This window comes from Lucilia sericata, unplaced genomic scaffold (genome assembly GCF_015586225.1).
Source record: "Lucilia sericata isolate MDLA Ls3-8-SP2 unplaced genomic scaffold, ASM1558622v1 Contig000226F_arrow, whole genome shotgun sequence".
In the NCBI taxonomy this organism is placed as follows: Eukaryota; Metazoa; Arthropoda; class Insecta; order Diptera; family Calliphoridae; genus Lucilia; species Lucilia sericata.
In genome coordinates this window covers 137,590-157,702 of record NW_023994253.1, presented here as the reverse complement: position 1 = coordinate 157,702, position 20,113 = coordinate 137,590, and the positions used below count along the sequence as shown (strand labels likewise).

The 20,113-nt window shown below is 30.3% G+C and overlaps 1 protein-coding gene across 17 annotated transcripts in view; it reads right to left on the bottom strand.

The window, feature by feature from the left end:
* The window catches only part of LOC119602393 (low-density lipoprotein receptor), a 292,767-nt gene that overhangs the window by 210,458 nt on the left and 62,196 nt on the right, over nucleotides 1-20,113 (bottom strand). For 4 of the 17 annotated variants that reach the window (XM_037953901.1, XM_037953899.1, XM_037953895.1 and 1 more), the window contains exon 1: nucleotides 3,052-3,471. The exons of 5 other annotated variants lie outside the window; for them this stretch is intronic. Coding sequence is in view for 2 of the 12 variants with exons in the window: in XM_037953892.1 (XP_037809820.1) it covers nucleotides 19,894-19,905 (12 nt within the window). In the remaining 10 variants the exon portion in view is untranslated. Of the gene's footprint in view, nucleotides 1-3,051; nucleotides 3,478-19,893; nucleotides 19,906-20,113 lie in introns of those variants that run through there. 8 more of the 17 variants (XM_037953889.1, XM_037953886.1, XM_037953887.1 and 5 more) reach the window with 4 other exon arrangements.

Below are 20,113 nucleotides of genomic sequence, written 5' to 3'. Positions count from 1 at the left end.
TCAGCTAAATAATTTTAAAGAAAATTTTTAAAAATTTATATTTTACAGCAAAAATTCTAAATTCAGCTAGTGATATTTATAATTCAGCTAAGTATTTTTGGTTTACAAACTCAGATCAACTTTTGAAAATGTTAAAAACTTAATTCAGCTAATGAAATCCCTAATTCAGCTGCTGAATTTTTCAAATTAAATTTTTTATTAAAATTATCTTATTCAGCTAAAAATTTTAGCTAATTTTAAAGAAAACTTAGAAAATTTTCTATTTTTCGGTAAAATTCTAAATTCAGCGGTATTTATAATTCAGCTAAGTATTTTCTAGTTGCCCATCTCCGATCAACTTTTGAAAAAGTTAAAAACTTAATTCAGCTAATGAATTCCCTAATTCAGCTGCTCAATTTTTCAAATTAAAATTATCTTATTCAGTTAAAGGGTTTTAGCAATTCAGCTAAGCAAATTTTAAAGAAAACTTAGAAAAATAAAAATTTTACAGCAAAATTTTCAATTCAGCTGCTGGTATTTATAATTCAGTTAAGTATTTTTGATTGAAAATAGGAGATTAATATTTAAAGATGGTAAAAACTTAATTAAGTTGTTGGATTTTGTAATTCAGCAAAGTAAATTTTGTTAAGTAATTGTTTATATTGCAATTTTTATTAAAATTGTCAAATTCAGCTAAAGATTTTTACAATTCAGCTAAGTAATTTTAATGAAAATTTTGAGAAATTTATATTTCCCTAGAAAATTCTAAATTCAGCTGCAGTTATTTACCATTTAGCTAAAGATTTTTAATTGCAAATTAAAATTTTGTTAAGTAATTGTTTATATTGCAATTTTTATTTAAATTATTATATTCAGCTAAAGATTTTTACAATTCAGCTAAGTAATTTTAAAGAAAACTTGGAGAAATTTATATTTCCCTGGAAAATTCTAAATTCAGCTGACGTTATTTACCATTCAGCTAAGTATTTTTAGTTACAAACTAAAGAACATTATTATAATGTTAAAAACCTAATTCAGCTAATGAATTTTGTAATTCAGCTAAGAAATTTTTTTAAAAAAGTTATTCAAATTAAAATTTTTAATAAAATTATAAAATTCAGCTGGATGTTGGTTGAAACTAAGAAAACAACATTAGAAAATAATAAAAACTTAATTCAGCTGATGAATTTTATAATTCAGCTGAAGAATTTTGTAATTCCGCTAAGTAAATTTTTACAAAAATTCCACAAAATGAAATTTTTATAAAAATTAATGAACTTAGCAGAAATTTTGAACAATTCAGCTGGGAATTTCTTAAAGTTGAAAAGAATATAATAACAATTTTGTATAGAAATGAAATTTGTCTCATGTTTTTAAATCCAGCTGTATAAATTTCAGCGGAATAAGTTATAATTAGATTTTTATAAAATTTAGCTAAAGTCTTTAACAATTCAGCTAACTGAATTTTGCTATCCAGCTAAGTAAATTTCTGATAACGTCAATAAATGTGATTATTTGTTGGAATATATCATTCAGCTGTTAAATTTTGGCAATTCAGCTATGAATATTTAATTCAAATTGAAAATTTTTTTAATTTTATTAAATTCAGCTGCAGATTTTTAAAATTCACTTAGCTGAATTGTAAAAAAAAATTCATAAAAAGCATTTAAAATAGTACTTTTGTTTGGAAAAATTTTATAGAAATGGGAGTTTTTTACAATCATATAGATATTTTCTAATTCAGCGGAATAAATTTTTGCGTAAAGTATACTATTGATTTGAATTTTTTATAAAATTAAAGATTTTTTTAATTCAGCTAGCTGAATTTGCTATTCAGCGAACTAACTTTCTTATAAACTTAATAAAATAATTAGCGACTCAATAATCCATTCAGGAAAAATATTTCTATACTCTTTAGCTTTGGGAGAAGTATAAGTCCGTCATTATAATTTCCATATATAATTGTGCGATCCTATAAAGTATATACTGTATTCTCGATCCTTATATATAGTGGAGTCGATACAGCTATGTCCTGTCTGTCCGTCCTTCTGTGTGTCTGTCCGTCTGCATATATTTTGACAAGAACTTTCTAAAGACCTTAAATGTCTTTGAAATCCAAATCTTCAATAATTCCATTAGACATACTTTCGAGAAGTTTGCTATATAAAATCAGCAAAATCGGTCCATAAGTAACGGCGATAGGAGTGTGTTCATTGTATTATGTTTACTTTTTATAGACCAGAAATTAGCGGCTGAAAACAACAACAACATATAACATTTGTACACAAGATTTGTCATAATTAACGGCTGAAATCAGGGATGGAAAAAATTTATGAATAAAATTAAAAATTATCAATCAAAACTTTAAAAAAAATTAGTTTGACAATTAAAGGAAAATTAAGAATTTTCGAAAAAAGAACATTTTCAAAAATTTTGGAAAATAACATCCTTTAGCAGTCTAACAGGTTTAAAACTAGATTTCGAAAAGTTTCAAAGTTTTGACCTGCTAACAGTTAGTCCTAAACAAATCTCTAACGTGTACAATCTTTAGTCAGTTTTTCAGTGTGGGTTTTTGTATTGACAACAAAATTTTTGAGAATTGAGCAAGAATTTACTTTGTATAGTATGTATGTTTGTTGTTATTATTTAACACAAAAATTTGTTTCAAAGGTACAATATAGTATGCAGGTCTGTGCATGTTTTTTTTATAAATGAGATAAAAACTAAAAGCAAACCAAAAACCGTTAACTAAGAGAGCCTTCAAAAAGGCGCCTTTTGCCAATACACATACACACATTAACAAACACACTTAAACAAAATCTATGTAAATATAACAACAACAACATTTAGCAACAAAACAAGGAAAACAAGAGTAAAGAGCAAATATTTTTGCTTTATAACAAAAACTACAACAAAGTTGAAGTTTTTTTTTGCACAAAAAAAAAAGAAATTTACTACAGGACAGAAATGTTAAAAGGAATTTGTAGAAAAAAATTGATAAAAATTGTATGAGAATTAAAATAAAAACCCTTAACAACTTCAATATTGATTTATTAAATACTAATAAATTACTTTTTTTTTGTTATAAATAAATTAAGAATTTCTTTCAATTATCAGCTGTTTACGTTTTAATTTTTTCACTTTTTTTTGGGGGTTTATTTTTATACACCCAAGAGATAAACTTCACACAAACAAGCACACTCTTTAATAAATCACTTTTAAATTTAATACAATTTAATTTATATTTTTATAAAATTTCTTTTTTTAAAAGAATTATATTTCTTATTTTTCTCCAGTTATGTGTTACTTTTTAAACTTTTCTTAATTTCTTAATATTTTGCTTTTTTTGTTTGTTAATATTTCCTTTAAATTTCTAAATATTTTGTATTTTTTCCATACAAAAGAAACACACACAGAATACAATTCTTTTATTATCAATCCGTTTAATACAACCGTATCAATTTAAAGTTTGCTGTTGACTAAAATCTTTGTTTCAGCATCCCTGCTTAAGTCTGGTCATGTTTTTCCCAAAAAAAAGAAAGAAGATTGTAAAACAAGTACAAAATAAAAGCAAACAATTGCGAGTACAATAATAAAAAGAACAAGAAAAAACAGCATCTCAATCCAAGCATTAATCTCTCTACTATCAAATACAGCATCCCTTAATAAAAGAGAGAAAGCTTGACACACTCTCCTATGCAAAAAAAAGCTTTTTATTATCAAGTAATCAACAAACAAATGTACCGTTAGGAAATCTTTTTAACAATTGCTTGTAGTAATAACAGCCAAAAAAGCTTTATAATTTACTCTCTCCTTTATTAATGCAGTTTGTTTTGTTTTGCTTTATTAAATTGCAATTGCGCATACGCTTAGAGTAACCAAAACAATTCCAAATGAAACTTAATGGCAAAGAGAGTAAAGGAGTGTGTGTGTTTGTGCCATTTAAAGCCTCTATATTACAGGCTTTGAGTAACGTTGTTTATACAGCGAGTGACAAACAATAAGCCGTAAGTTGTTGTAAATTCTTACTAATAATTCTTAAGCTTTTTTCAAGTCATAAAGATTGTGTAGAAGAGGCAACTGTTACTTTCAAAAAGGAAAACGATACTAAAGCTTTTACTGTTTTTTCAAAAGGGGAAGAGTTTACTTTAAAGGCGAGAAATGTTTTAAAGTCTAGCTATATAGTAGTCTTAGTCTAGTCTATAATATCGTCTAGAGCCTAGTCTATAACCTAGTATATAGTCTAGTCTATAGTCTTGCCTGTAGTCTAGTCTAGTCTATAGTCTAGTTTATAGTCTAGTCTATAATCTAGTCTATAGTCAGTCTATAGTCTATAACTAGACTAGATCTATAGACTAGACTATAGACTAGGACTATAGGACTAGAGACTATAGACTAGACTATAGACTAGACTATAGACTAGACTATAGACTAGGACTTATAGACTAGACTATAGACTAGACTATAGACTAGGACTATAGACTAGACTATAGACTAGACGAGGGACTAGACTAGATAGCTAGACTATAGACCTAGACTATAGACTAGACTATAGACTAGACTATAGACGAGACTATAGACTAGACTATAGACTAGACTATAGACTAGACTATAGACTAGACTATAGACTAGACTATAGACTAGACTATAGACTAGACTATAGACTAGACTATAGACTAGACTATAGACTACTAAGACTAGACTATAGACTCGACTATAGACGTAGGACTATAGACTAGACTATAGACTAGACTATAGACTCGACTATAGACTAGGACTATAGACTAGACTGATCAGACTAGACATAGACTAGACTATTAGGACTAGACTATAGACTAGACTATGACTAGACTATAGACTAGACTATAGACTAGACTATAGACTAGACTATAGACTAGACTATAGACTAGACTATAGACTAGACTATAGACTAGACTATAGGACTAGACTATAGACTAGACTATGAGACTAGACTATTGACTAGACTAGAGACTAGACTAGACTAGTACTATAGCAGACTATAGACTAGACTATAGACTAGACTATAGACTAGACTATAGACTAGACTATAGACTAGACTATAGACTAGACTATAGACTAGACTATAGACTAGACTATAGACTAGACTATAGACTAGACTATAGACTAGACTATAGACTAGACTATAGACTAGACTATAGACTAGACTATAGACTAGACTATAGACTAGACTATAGACTAGACTATAGACTAGACTATAGACTAGACTATAGACTAGACTATAGACTAGACTATAGACTAGACTATAGACTAGACTAGACTAGACTAGACTAGACTATAGACTAGACTATAGACTAGACTATAGACTAGACTATAGACTAGACTATAGACTAGACTATAGACTAGACTATAGACTAGGCTATAGACTATAGTATAGTCTAGTCTATAGTCTAGTATACTATACTAGGCTATAGACTAGATTATAGTGTAGTCTATCTATAGACTATAGACTAGACTATAGTCTAGGCTTTAGTCTAGTCTTTAGTCTAGTCTTTAGTCTAGTTTGTAGTCTTGTCTATAGTCTAGTCTATAGTCTAGTCTATAGCCTAGTCTATACTCTAATCTATAGTGTGGTCTGTATTCTAGGTTGTAGTATAGTCTATAGTCTAATCTATATTCTAGTCATGTTTTTATTGTAAATCACAAATCTTAATATAAATTTTCCACAATTCCTTTGGTTAAGTTTGCTGGTGGCCGTTACAAAAAAAAATATTTTGTTCTTTTGATAATTGAAAAAAAAAACCCTTCCTTAAGCAAAACACGATTTAATAATTTAATCATATACATATGAACTTTGAACTCAAATTTGTCTAATCAAAAAAAAAAAAAAAATTAAAAATTTCGTACCAAGCAAGCACAGTACAGAGAGGAGAAACATTTACAGTTAAGAGATAAGAAAATAAATTTACAAAAATTGGAAAGTATTTTAAAAATTAAAATTTATTAAATTGGCGGCGGCATTTTTCAATAAAAGAAATTTAAAAAAAGCTTCTGATTAGGTTATAGGAAATTTTATTAGTTTAATAACTCAATAAATTTGTTATTAAAACGTAGTTTAAATGATAAGGTTTTATAATATAGAACTGAAATAGACAACATTGACACAAAACTATATTTATTGAAATGTTTTATTATTTATGAGATTTTAAATAGAAAATATTATCAAATACCAACAACTACAAGTACAAACTATACAAATATTTAAATAATAACAAATGTCGTGCATTTTAAGATTCTTATCACGTTTGCAAACATTCAATATTATTTTACAAAGTGTAATCTGTTTTAAATTTCAATGGCGTTTAGGATGCCATTTTTTTCAAACTGCACATGTATATGTACACATGCATGTATGCAGCAGGATAAGTGTGTAAGAAAATTTAGGTCTCAGCTTGCAGTTTTGTTGATTCTGTGAGCTGGTTGTTTTTTTCTTTTCAGACTCTTGCACTTGGCTGCATTAAAAGTATCATTATCTTGATTTTCAACATCATCATCATCATGCTGATTCTCCCCCTTTCCAACACCTCCTTCAACTTTTAATCTCTCTAACTGCCTTTAAAAGTGTTTTGCAATCATATGCTACGTTTAGTCTCTGTCATTTGTGTCACAGTCATTGTCACTGTCACTTACACTAAGGGGCGACTTTTATCCTTGGCTGGTTATTTCCTTGACATCCAAATCGTTTATATAATACAGAAAAAATGAATAAACGAAATGAAAACTAAAAATCATGTGAAAAAATTGTCATACAATATACAAACAGGCACACACACACTCAAGCACTGTATATCCTTCCTTATCCTTTTGTCCCCCCAAACCCTTTATTTACTTAAACATGCAAAATGCTATAAATTGGAAAGGGTTGGATGGTATACACATAAGAAGATGATGACTTTTAGAAGCCGGCTATAAGTAGCACTTAAAAAATAAAACTGTTTGCTGTATGTAGAATAGACAGACAGACATAGAACGAGAGAGAATTATGACAGTTTTGTAATACTAGACCTACGTGTTGTTGTTACTGTTGCAGTTGCTGTGACGTTTGTGTGTTTGATGTAAAGTCTATGGCAAACATTGTTGGAATGTTGGCAAAACGATTTGCAAGATTGTTTGCATATAGCAATGTTTGTTGGTAAAAAAGAACACATAACGAAAAAGAATATTAGAGATTAAGGAAATTTGTAAAAAGTAGAATTGTTGATTTAAATTTCTTAAAAATTAAAGAAAGTTTGCATAAAGCAATATTTTTAATCGGAAGAGTGGGAATATTTCATTTTCAAGGCCAAAAGAGTTATTACTAAGCTTTTTCCCAATAGATTTTAGGTAAATTATGTATAGGAAGAGTTTTTTTTTAAGTAGGAACAGTTTTTTTAATAAAGTGGGAAGAGCTTATTTTAAAGCGATTAACAGGTTTTATAATTTTATATGCATTCTGAAGAAAATTATGGGTAGGAAGAGTCTGTTTTGAACTGTGGGAACAGTATATATGAAGAGAGATTTTTAAGATGTTTAATATTTCTTTTAGAAATTTAAGGAAAATAATGGATGAGAAAAGTTTTTAATTAAGTGGGAACAGTTTTTTCTTGTATAGTTGGTTTGAGTAATTTTTATTATCTTTCGCGAATTATTCGGACAGTTTTTTGTAAAGTGGGAAGAGTTTTTATTTAAAGCCTCTAGTCTATAGTCTAGACTAAAGTCTAGTCTATAGTCTAGTCTATAGTCTAGTCTATAGTCTAGTCTATAGTCTAGTCTATAGTCTAGTCTATAGTCTAGTCTATAGTCTAGTCTATAGTCTAGTCTATAGTCTAGTCTATAGTCTAGTCTATAGTCTAGTCTATAGTCTAGTCAATAGTCTAGTCTATAGTCTAGTCTATAGTCTAGTCTATAGTCTAGTCTATAGTCTAGTCTATAGTCTAGTCTATAGTCTAGTCTATAGTCTAGTCTATAGTCTAGTCTATAGTCTAGTCTATAGTCTAGTCTATAGTCTAGTCTAAAGTCAAGTCTATAGTCAAGTCTATAGTCTAGTCGATAGTCTAGTCTATAGTCTAGTCGATTGTCTGGTCTATAGTCTAATCTAGTCTAGTCGATAGTCTAGTCGATAGTCTAGTCTATAGTCTAGTCTAGTCTATAGTCTAGTCTATAGTCTAGTCTATAGTCTAGTCTATAGTCTAGTCTATAGTCTAGTCTATAGTCTAGTCTATAGTCTAGTCTATAGTCTAGTCTATAGTCTAGTCTATAGTCTAGTCTATAGTCTAGTCTATAGTCTAGTCTATAGTCTAGTCTATAGTCTAGTCTATAGTCTAGTCTATAGTCTAGTCTATAGTCTAGTCTATAGTCTAGTCTATAGTCTAGTCTATAGTCTAGTCTAAAGTCTAGTCTATAGTCTAGTCTATAGTCTAGTCTATAGTCTAGTCTATAGTCTAGTCTATAGTCTAGTCTATAGTCTAGTCTATAGTCTAGTCTATAGTCTAGTCTATAGTCTAGTCTATAGTCTAGTCTATAGTCTAGTCTATAGTCTAGTCTATAGTCTAGTCTATAGTCTAGTCTATAGTCTAGTCTATAGTCTAGTCTATAGTCTAGTCTATAGTCTAGTCTATAATCTAGTCTATAGTCTAGTCTATAGTCTAGTCTATAGTCTAGTCTAATAGTCTAATCTATAGTCTATCTATAGTCTAGTCTATAGTCTAGTCTATAGTCTAGTCTACAGTCCTAGTCTATAGTCTAGTCTATAGTCTAGTCTATAGTCTAGTCTATAGTCTAGTCTATAGTCTAGTCTATAGTCTAGTCTATAGTCTAGTCTATAGTCTAGTCTATAGTCTAGTCTATAGTCTAGTCTATAGTCTAGTCTATAGTCTAGTCTATAGTCTAGTCTATAGTCTAGTCTATAGTCTAGTCTATAGTCTAGTCTATAGTCTATCTATAGTCTAGTCTAGAGTAGTCTAGTCTATAGTCTAGTCTATAGTCTAGTCTATAGCCTAGTCTATAGTCTAGTCTATAGTCTAGCCTATAGTCTAGTCTATAGTCTAGTCTATGGTCTAGTCTATGGTCTAGTCTATGGTCTATAGTCTAGTCTATGGTCTATAGTCTAGTCTATAGTCTAGACTATAGTCTAGTCTATAGTCTATCTATAGTCTAGTCTATAGTCTAGTCTATAGTCTAGTCTATAGTCTAGTCTATAGTCTAGTCTATAGTCTAGTCTATAGTCTAGTCTATAGTCTAGTCTATAGTCTAGTCTATAGTCTAGTCTAGTAGTCTAGTCTATATCTAGTCTATAGTCTAGTCTGTAGTCTAGTCTGTAGTCTAGTCTATAGTCTAGTCTATAGTCTAGTCTATAGTCTAGTCTATAGTCTAGTCTATAGTCTAGTCTATAGTCTAGTCTATATTCTAGTCTATAGTCTAGTCTATAGTCTAGTCTATAGTCTAGTCTATAGTCTAGTCTATAGTCTAGTCTATAGTCTAGTCTATAGTCTAGTCTATAGTCTAGTCTATAGTCTAGTCTATAGTCTAGTCTATAGTCTAGTCTATAGTCTAGTCTATAGTCTAGTCTATGGTCTAGTCTATAGTCTAGTCTATAGTCTAGTCTATAGTCTAGTCTATAGTCTAGTCTAGTAGTCTAGTCTATAGTCTAGTCTATAGTCTAGTCTATAGTCTAGTCTATAGTCTAGTCTATAGTCTAGTCTATAGTCTAGTCTATAGTCTAGTCTATAGTCTAGTCTATAGTCTATAGTCTAGTCTATAGTCTAGTCTAGATAGTCTAGTCTATAGTCTAGTCTATAGTCTAGTCTATAGTCTAGTCTATAGTCTAGTCTATAGTCTAGTCTATAGCCTAGTCTATAGTCTAGTCTATAGTCTAGCCTATAGTCTAGTCTATAGTCTAGTCTATGGTCTAGTCTATGGTCTAGTCTATGGTCTATAGTCTAGTCTATGGTCTATAGTCTAGTCTATAGTCTAGACTATAGTCTAGTCTATAGTCTAGTCTATAGTCTAGTCTATAGTCTAGTCTATAGTCTAGTCTATAGTCTAGTCTATAGTCTAGTCTATAGTCTAGTCTATAGTCTAGTCTATAGTCTAGTCTATAGTCTAGTCTATAGTCTAGTCTATAGTCTAGTCTATAGTCTAGTCTATAATCTAGTCTATAATCTAGTCTATAGTCTAGTCTGTAGTCTAGTCTGTAGTCTAGTCTATAGTCTAGTATAGTCTAGTCTATAGTCTAGTCTATAGTCTAGTCTATAGTCTAGTCTATAGTCTAGTCTATAGTCTAGTCTATAGTCTAGTCTATAGTCTAGTCTATAGTCTAGTCTATAGTCTAGTCTATAGTCTATAGTCTAGTCTTAGTCTAGTCTATAGTCTAGTCTATAGTCTAGTCTATAGTCTAGTCTATAGTCTAGTCTATAGTCTAGTCTATAGTCTAGTCTATAGTCTAGTCTATAGTCTAGTCTATAGTCTAGTCTATAGTCTAGTCTATAGTCTAGTCTATAGTCTAGTCTATAGTCTAGTCTATAGTCTAGTCTATAGTCTAGTCTATAGTCTAGTCTATAGTCTAGTCTATAGTCTAGTCTATAGTCTAGTCTATAGTCTAGTCTATAGTCTAGTCTATAGTCTAGTCTATAGTCTAGTCTATAGTCTAGTCTATAGTCTAGTCTATAGTCTAGTCTATAGTCTAGTCTATAGTCTAGTCTATAGTCTAGTCTATAGTCTAGTCTATAGTCTAGTCTATAGTCTAGTCTATAGTCTAGTCTATAGTCTAGTCTATAGTCTAGTCTATAGTCTAGTCTATAGTCTAGTCTATAGTCTAGTCTATAGTCTAGTCTATAGTCTAGTCTATAGTCTAGTCTATAGTCTAGTCTAAAGTCTAGTCTATAGTCTAGTCTATAGTAGTCTATAGTCTAGTCTATAGTCTAGTCTATAGTCTAGTCTATAGTCTAGTCTATAGTCTAGTCTATAGTCTAGTCTATAGTCTAGTCTATAGTCTAGTCTATAGTCTAGTCTATAGTCTAGTCTATAGTCTAGTCTATAGTCTAGTCTATAGTCTAGTCTATAGTCTAGTCTATAGTCTAGTCTATAGTCTAGTCTATAGTCTAGTCTATAGTCTAGTCTATAGTCTAGTCTATAGTCTAGTCTATAGTCTAGTCTATAGTCTAGTCTATAGTCTAGTCTATAGTCTAGTCTATAGTCTAGTCTATAGTCTAGTCTATAGTCTAGTCTATAGTCTAGTCTATAGTCTAGTCTATAGTCTAGTCTATAGTCTAGTCTATAGTCTAGTCTATAGTCTAGTCTATAGTCTAGTCTATAGTCTAGTCTATAGTCTAGTCTATAGTCTAGTCTATAGTCTAGTCTATAGTCTAGTCTATAGTCTAGTCTATAGTCTAGTCTATAGTCTAGTCTATAGTCTAGTCTATAGTCTAGTCTATAGTCTAGTCTATAGTCTAGTCTATAGTCTAGTCTATAGTCTAGTCTATAGTCTAGTCTAAAGTCTAATCTATAGTCTAGTCTATAGTCTAGTCTAGTCTATAGTCTAGTCTATAGTCTAGTCTAGTCTAGTCTATAGTCTAGTCTATAGTCTAGTCTAGTCTATAGTCTAGTCTAGTCTATAGTCTAGTCTATAGTCTAGTCTATAGTCTAGTCTATAGTCTAGTCTATAGTCTAGTCTATAGTCTAGTCTATAGTCTAGTCTATAGTCTAGTCTATAGTCTAGTCTATAGTCTAGTCTATAGTCTAGTCTATAGTCTAGTCTATAGTCTAGTCTATAGTCTAGTCTATAGTCTAGTCTATAGTCTAGTCTATAGTCTAGTCTATAGTCTAGTCTATAGTCTAGTCTATAGTCTAGTCTATAGTCTAGTCTATAGTCTAGTCTATAGTCTAGTCTATAGTCTAGTCTATAGTCTAGTCTATAGTCTAGTCTATAGTCTAGTCTATAGTCTAGTCTATAGTCTAGTCTATAGTCTAGTCTATAGTCTAGTCTATAGTCTAGTCTATAGTCTAGTCTATAGTCTAGTCTATAGTTTAGTCTATAGTCTAGTCTATAGTCTAGTCTATAGTCTAGTCTATAGTCTAGTCTATAGTCTAGTCTATAGTCTAGTCTATAGTCTAGTCTATAGTCTAGTCTATAGTCTAGTCTATAGTCTAGTCTATAGTCTAGTCTATAGTCTAGTCTATAGTCTAGTCTATAGTCTAGTCTATAGTCTAGTCTATAGTCTAGTCTATAGTCTAGTCTATAGTCTAGTCTATAGTCTAGTCTATAGTCTAGTCTATAGTCTAGTCTATAGTCTAGTCTATAGTCTAGCCTATAGTCCTATAGTCTAGTCTATAGTCTAGTCTATAGTCTAGTCTATAGTCTGGTCTATAGTCTAGTCTATAGTCTAGTCTATAGTCTAGTCTATAGTCTAGTCTATAGTCTAGTCTATAGTCTAGTCTATAGTCTAGTCTATAGTCTAGTCTATAGTCTAGTCTATAGTCTAGTCTATAGTCTAGTCTATAGTCTAGTCTATAGTCTAGTCTATAGTCTAGTCTATAGTCTAGTCTATAGTCTAGTCTATAGTTTAGTCTATAGTCTAGTCTATAGTCTAGTCTATAGTCTAGTCTATGGTCTAGTCTATAGTCTAGTCTATAGTCTAGTCTATAGTCTAGTCTATAGTCTAGTCTATAGTCTAGTCTATAGTCTAGTCTATAGTCTAGTCTATAGTCTAGTCTATAGTCTAGTCTATAGTCTAGTCTATGGTCTAGTCTATAGTCTAGTCTATAGTCTAGTCGATAGTCTAGTCTATAGTCTAGTCTATAGTCTAGTCTATAGTCTAGTCTATAGTCTAGTCTATAGTCTAGTCTATAGTCTAGTCTATAGTCTAGTCTATAGTCTAGTCTATAGTCTAGTCTATAGTCTATTCTATAGTCTAGTCTATAGTCTAGTCTATAGTCTAGTCTATAGTCTAGTCTATAGTCTAGTCTATAGTCTAGTCTATAGTCTAGTCTATAGTCTAGTCTATAGTCTAGTCTATAGTCTAGTCTATAGTCTATTCTATAGTCTAGTCTATAGTCTAGTCTATAGTCTAGTCTATAGTCTAGTCTATAGTCTAGTCTATAGTCTAGTCTATGGTCTAGTCTATAGTCTAGTCTATAGTCTAGTCGATAGTCTAGTCTATAGTCTAGTCTATAGTCTAGTCTATAGTCTAGTCTATAGTCTAGTCTATAGTCTAGTCTATAGTCTAGTCTATAGTCTAGTCTATAGTCTAGTCTATAGTCTATTCTATAGTCTAGTCTATAGTCTAGTCTATAGTCTAGTCTATAGTCTAGTCTATAGTCTAGTCTATAGTCTAGTCTATAGTCTAGTCTATAGTCTAGTCTATAGTCTAGTCTATAGTCTAGTCTATAGTCTATTCTATAGTCTAGTCTATAGTCTAGTCTATAGTCTAGTCTATAGTCTAGTCTATAGTCTAGTCTATAGTCTAGTCTATAGTCTAGTCTAGTCTATAGTCTAGTCTAGTCTAGTCTAGTCTAGTCTATAGTCTAGTCTATAGTCTAGTCTATAGTCTAGTCTATAGTCTAGTCTATAGTCTAATCTATAGTCTAGTCTATAGTCTAGTCTATAGTCTAGTCTATAGTCTAGTCTATAGTCTAGTCTATAGTCTAGTATATAGTCTAGTCTATAGTCTAGTCTATAGTCTAGTCTATAGTCTAGTCTATAGTCTAGTCTATAGTCTAGTCTATAGTCTAGTCTATAGTCTAGTCTATGGTCTAGTCTATAGTCTAGTCTATAGTCTAGACTATAGTCTAGTCTATAGTCTAGTCTATAGTCTAGTCTATAGTCTAGTCTATAGTCTAGTCTATAGTCTAGTCTAGTCTAGTCTATAGTCTAGTCTATAGTCTAGTCTATAGTCTAGTCTATAGTCTAGTCTATAGTCTAGTCTATAGTCTAGTCTATAGTCTAGTCTATAGTCTAGTCTATAGTCTAGTCGATAGTCTAGTCTATAGTCTAGTCTATAGTCTATTCTATAGTCTATTCTATAGTCTATTCTATAGTCTAATCTATAGTTCATAAATCTCAAAACTGCTGAATTTATTTTATAAAAATATTGTTCCCATTTCTTCAAATTACGCCTTAATTTTGCAACAAAAGACATTCTACGCATTTCCTTAAAAAAAATTACGTTTTACAACAAAATATAAAGAAAAAACTTTTCGATTTTCTACAAACAATGTTGATGAGTTACTTTGTCCCCATTATTTGTATTTCTATCACTAGGTCAGTTTTTGATTTCTATCAACAAGTCTTTGTGTATGTTTGTGTGTTTCTTTAAAAAAAATGCGCGCCCTTATCAAAAAAATAACCAGACATGAAATTGAAAAAAGAAAAAAAAATTGTTTAAACAAAAATTAAGAAAAACTTAAAAAGAATGAAATGCAAGGCGCATTTGAATTAATCAATTTGAACTAAAATACAAAAAAAGAACACAGCCAAAGATAAGCTGGCGAAAAAAATGCAATTTTAAAATTGAATGCTAAAAACATTTGAATACTTTTTTTAAGAAATGGTTTTTCCATTTAATAAAAAAACCGTAAAAATGAGAATTCCAAAAAAAAGAGGTTTTTGAACTGTGGTACAAAAAAAAATTGTTTTTATTAACCCATTATAACCTGCAGTGTTATTCAATAAACAAGAAATTCTTACTAATTGATTAATTAGATCATATTTATAGGCTTATTTTGAACCTTAGGAGCCTTTAATGGGTTAATAAATATTGAAGCAAGAAAAAATGTTCATGCTTCAAATGTTTAAAATTTATTTTAATATAATGCAACTAACTAAATTAAAGTAGGTTAATAATAATGCAAAATTTAAAAGTTTATTTTTTCATAAAATTACGTTTCAATAAAAAAGTTTAAGTGATAAAAAACCAAAAGCAACAAACAAACAATTTGTAGTGAAAAAGTTTTTTTTTATGTTTGAAAATGTATTTGTATAAACAAGGTTTTTGGAGAATTTTGCCAGAAATAAAATTAGCGTCAATACAACCAAAAAATTATTAAAAAAATATAAAAATTTTTATAAGGTCAAAATTTATATGAAATTGAATTTTTTGGAAAAGAACAACTACTCAATGAATATAAATAACTTACTTTAAAAAATACAGAGGGGGAACGAGGGAAGACTTAAGAGCCCTCAGAAAAAAAAACTAAAAGAATTTTAATAAAATTGTCTAGAAATACAGTGAAAATTTTAAAATAGAAAAATCTGTATTTCTTGTTTAAAAAAGGTCTCAAGTCTCCAACTTTTTTAATCCCCTTTACTTTTTTTCTCCAAAATTTCTAGGTAAATTGTTAAACTAAATGCCATTGCTTTATACATATGTGACAACAATAGTTTCATTAATTATAATTTATTTGCCATCATCATCGTTTCCAAAAATTTTACAAATGAAATCAAATGAAAACTTATTTTAATTATTTTCAACAGAATTCTATTTTTGTCATATTAAACTGAATGAAATGTTATAGTAATGTAAAAAATAAAGTAATATACTTTCAGGAAAGAAGTCAGTCTAGGTCGAACAAAATAATACATTACACTGGATAAAGGTGATTTTTCTAGGAGACTTGGTTTCATAATAGACAGGAACATAAATTATTTATTTATTTATTTATTTCAAGATTAATATATGTTAAGATAATTTTGGGATTGGAGTAAATATATAATGGACCGATCCGCACAAAACAAAAAATGCCTTTACCCCATGTCTAATGGCCTCTGGTAGGTTAGTGTTCTAGACTGGTGGACCGTAGCTGGTGGGTTCGATTGCCACCAGAGGCACTGGTTAAGGACCGCACAACAAGACCGATAGAGTTCTAGGTGTAGGGAGCGGAGGGAGGGACAGAGGGATAGCCGGCGAACGAGCGAACGACGACGAACGAACGAACGGACGAACGAAACGAACGAACGAACGAAACGAAAACGAACGAACGAACGAAGAACGAACGAACGAACGACGAACGAACGAACGAAACGAACGAACGAAAACGAAACGAACGAACGAACGAACGAACGAACGAACGAACGAACGAACAACGAAACGAACGAACGAACGAACGAAAGAACGAACGAACGAACGAACGAAACGAACAAGAACGAACGAACTAACGAACGAACGAAGAACGAACGAAAGACGAACGAACGAACGAACGAACGAACGAACGAACGAACGAAACGAACGAAGACGAACGAACGAACACGAACGAACGAACGAACGAACGAACGAACGAACGAACGAACGAACAAACGAACGAACGAACGAACGAAACGAACGAACGAACGAAAGAACGAACGAACGAACGAAAGAACGAACGAACGAACAAACGAACGAACGAACGAAAACGAACGAACGAAAACGAACGAACGAACAACGAACGAACGAACGAACGAACGAACGAAGAACGAACGAACGAACGAAACGAACGAACGAAACGAACTAACGAACGAACGAACGAACGAACGAACGAAGAAACGAAGAACGAAGAAACGAACGAACGAACGAACGAACGAACGAACGAACGAACGAACGAACGAACGAACGAACGAACGAACGAACGAACGAAACGAACGAAAAACGAAACGAAAACGAACGAACGAACGAACGAACGAAACGAACGAAAGACGAACGAAACGAACGAACGAAACGAAGAACGAACGAACGAACGAACGAAACGAACGAACGAACGAACTAACGAACGAACGAACGAACGAACGAAACGAACGAACGAACGAAGAAGAAGAACGAACGAACGAACGAACGAACGAACGAACGAAACGAACGAGAACGAACGAACGAACGAACGAAACGAACGAACGAACGAACGAAAACGAACAAACGAACAAACGAACAAACGAACAAACGAACAAACGAACAAACGAACAAAACGAACGAACGAACGACGAACGAAACGAACGAAGAAAGAACGAAAACGAACGAACAAACGAAAACGAACGAAAAACGAACGAACGAACGAAACTAACGAACGAACTAACGAACGAACGAACGAACGAACGAACGAAACGAAAACGAACGAACAACTAAACTAACGAAAGAACGAACGAACGAACGAACGAACGAACGAAGAACGAACGAACGAAAACTAAGAACTAACGAACGAACTAACTAACGAACTAACGAACTACTAACTAACGAACTAACTAACTAACCTAACTAAACTAACGAACTACTAACTAAGAACTAACTAACTAACGACTAACTAACTAACTAACTAACTAACTAACTAACTAACTAACTAACTAACTAACTAACTAACTAACTAACTAACTAACTAACTAACTAACTAACTAACTAACTAACTAACTAACTAACTAACTGACTAACTAACTAACTAACTAACTAACTAACTAACTAACTAACTAACAAACTAACTAACTATCTATCTATCTAACTAACTAATTAACTAACTACTTAAACTTTATAAAGATAATTGATCGGACAATATCGTGAATCGATCAGTGATCGATTTCGCTTAGAAAATTTTATCGGTGATTATGTTTTCTTAAGAAATTTGTTAGTGAATAATTTTCTTCAGCAAATTTCAGCGATCAGTTTTCTTTAGAAATTCAGATCAGTTTTCTTTATAAGTGATAATTAGCTTTAACAAAATTTGATCGATGATAATTTTTCTTTACAAAATTTGATCAGTAATACATTTTCATAAAAATTTTACTTCGGAAAATTTTTTTGCTGATCAACATTCTTTACACAATATGATCACTTATCAACTTTCTGTAAAAAATCTGATCAGTGATCAATTTCGCTTAAAAACTTGGATCGAAGATTAAATTTTCTTAAAAAAAATTTAGTTAGTGATCAATATTCTTCAGCAGATTTTATCGTTTATCAATTATTTTTTAGAATTTCAATATATAAATATATAAATTGTTCCTCAAAATATTTTATCGTTGATCAATATTCTTCAGACAATATGATCACTAAACAACTTTGTTTAGAAAATTTTATTTGTGATCGATTCCGCTAGGAAAATTTGATCGGTGATTAAATTTTCATAAAAAAATTTACTTAATGATCAATTTTCTTCAGCAAAATTTATCGTTTATGAATTATTTTTGAGAATCTAATCAGCGATCAGTTTTCTTTAGAAATTCAGATCAGTTTTCTTTAGAAGTGATAATTTGTTTTTACAAAATTCGATCAATGATCAGTTTTCTTTAGAAAATTTGATCAGTTATAAATGGTAAAAAAACATTTTTTCATAAAATGTTATTGGTGATCAATATTCTTTGTACAATTCGATCAGTGATCGATTTCGCTTAGAAAATTTGATAGGTGATAATTTTTTTACAAACTATAGTCTGTGATCAATAAAAAATGTTTGGCATAAAGTTTTATTTTTGTTCGTTTGCTCAAAGAATACTTCATCTCTGTTCAATTTTCTTCAACAATAGTATTACGTCTCCCTAACCTTCTCCTGTCTTCCTTCCTTCCTTTGACAAACATTCAAATTATATTTTACACTAACTATCAATTTCGATATGACGCACTATTTTTAAAAGAATTATTTTAATAAGCTTATTATATAAAATGATTTGAAACTTTTGTAAGATTATGATTTCAAAGAAATGCAAGAAAAAAAATTACAGAGAATTACTGACAAATTACATGCATAATACTAACAAAAGGAAACAATAGAAATTTATGAAATTTTAAAAATAACAACTATTTATATTTAATAATAAAATATACAAGAATCATCAAACAGCATAATTAAGTTACAAACATAGAAAGCTTTAAATGGTAACTAGTACAAAAACGAACTAGTTTTCGAAGAAAACTTTAAAGTTTTAGTAAAATTAGTGATAAACAGAGATTCAAGGCTTTTTTTGAGAAAAAAAAAAGCTTTTTTAAAGAAAAGAGAAAAAAGCTTTTTAAGAGACTTCAAAAAGCTTTATAAAAGCTTTAGTTATTTTAATTGCTTTTAAAAGCTTTCTTCAGTTATTTAGAAAATTTAAAGTTTCTATTAGTAGCTTGAAAAGAAAGCTTTTGAAATTGATGATGGAACTAAGTTCTTGTTAGAAATAAAAGCTTTCTGCTTAAAAGCTTTTTACAATAAGTTCTTCTCTTAATAAAACAAAATAGTTTAAAAACTATAAACTTTAATCTTTTATAAATCTTTATCTTTTCAAAACTAATTATCATTTTAACCCAATTACCGTAACACAAACGAAATATTGCGATGAACTTTCTTTTGATAACAAAAATTAGCTTTCATTTAAACGAAAATTGTACACTTAATATTAGGCTGATGTAATTTTCAATTGAATTTTCTTTATCACAAAAATTCAATTACAAAACTTCTCTAATCATGTTATAACAAACGTATGTAAAGGTTTTGTGGCAAAAACTGATGTAATTTTCAATTGAAAACAAACATCAAAACTAGATTCTGCAAACAGCCAAAGTGATCTGTAGTTTAAAACAAAAACCATAAAAGGTCAGCGCGTCAAACAATGATTAGTAGGTACAGCAATACAAAACAAATTATTGGCTAAAACTTTGTCAGACTTTAGCTACTTAGTGCCGTATGAACATATTTTCATAGCGAACATAATGAGAGTGAAAATCTATGCCACACTCAGTGTTTTTACGATAAAACGAACCAATTACAATGAACTAGTTTTTATTTTTTTTAGTTTTCATGTTTAATGTGCAACATTGAATTGAAAACATGATGCAAGTTTTATAGAAAATTACTTCAATCAAGAGGAAGTTTTATTAGTTTAGGAATGTAATTGGTTTTACTACTATACTAATGCTTTGGTTCAGGCAAAATTGTTTAATTATTAAACTAATTTTTGAACAATTCGCTTACCATTTTCATCAGCTGAAGTATTAAAAAATAAAATTTAATACTTTTATTTTAAATAATTAAAAAGATGGTAAACATACCTGCAAATAGAAGAGAAAAAAAAAAGAAAATTATTACTTTGAAAGCTTAATAAACAAATTATAGAGAGTTAATTATCAAACAAGTTTAATGAACGGATGATCACTGATCATTCGATTAATTTCTCTAAAGAAAAATGTTAATC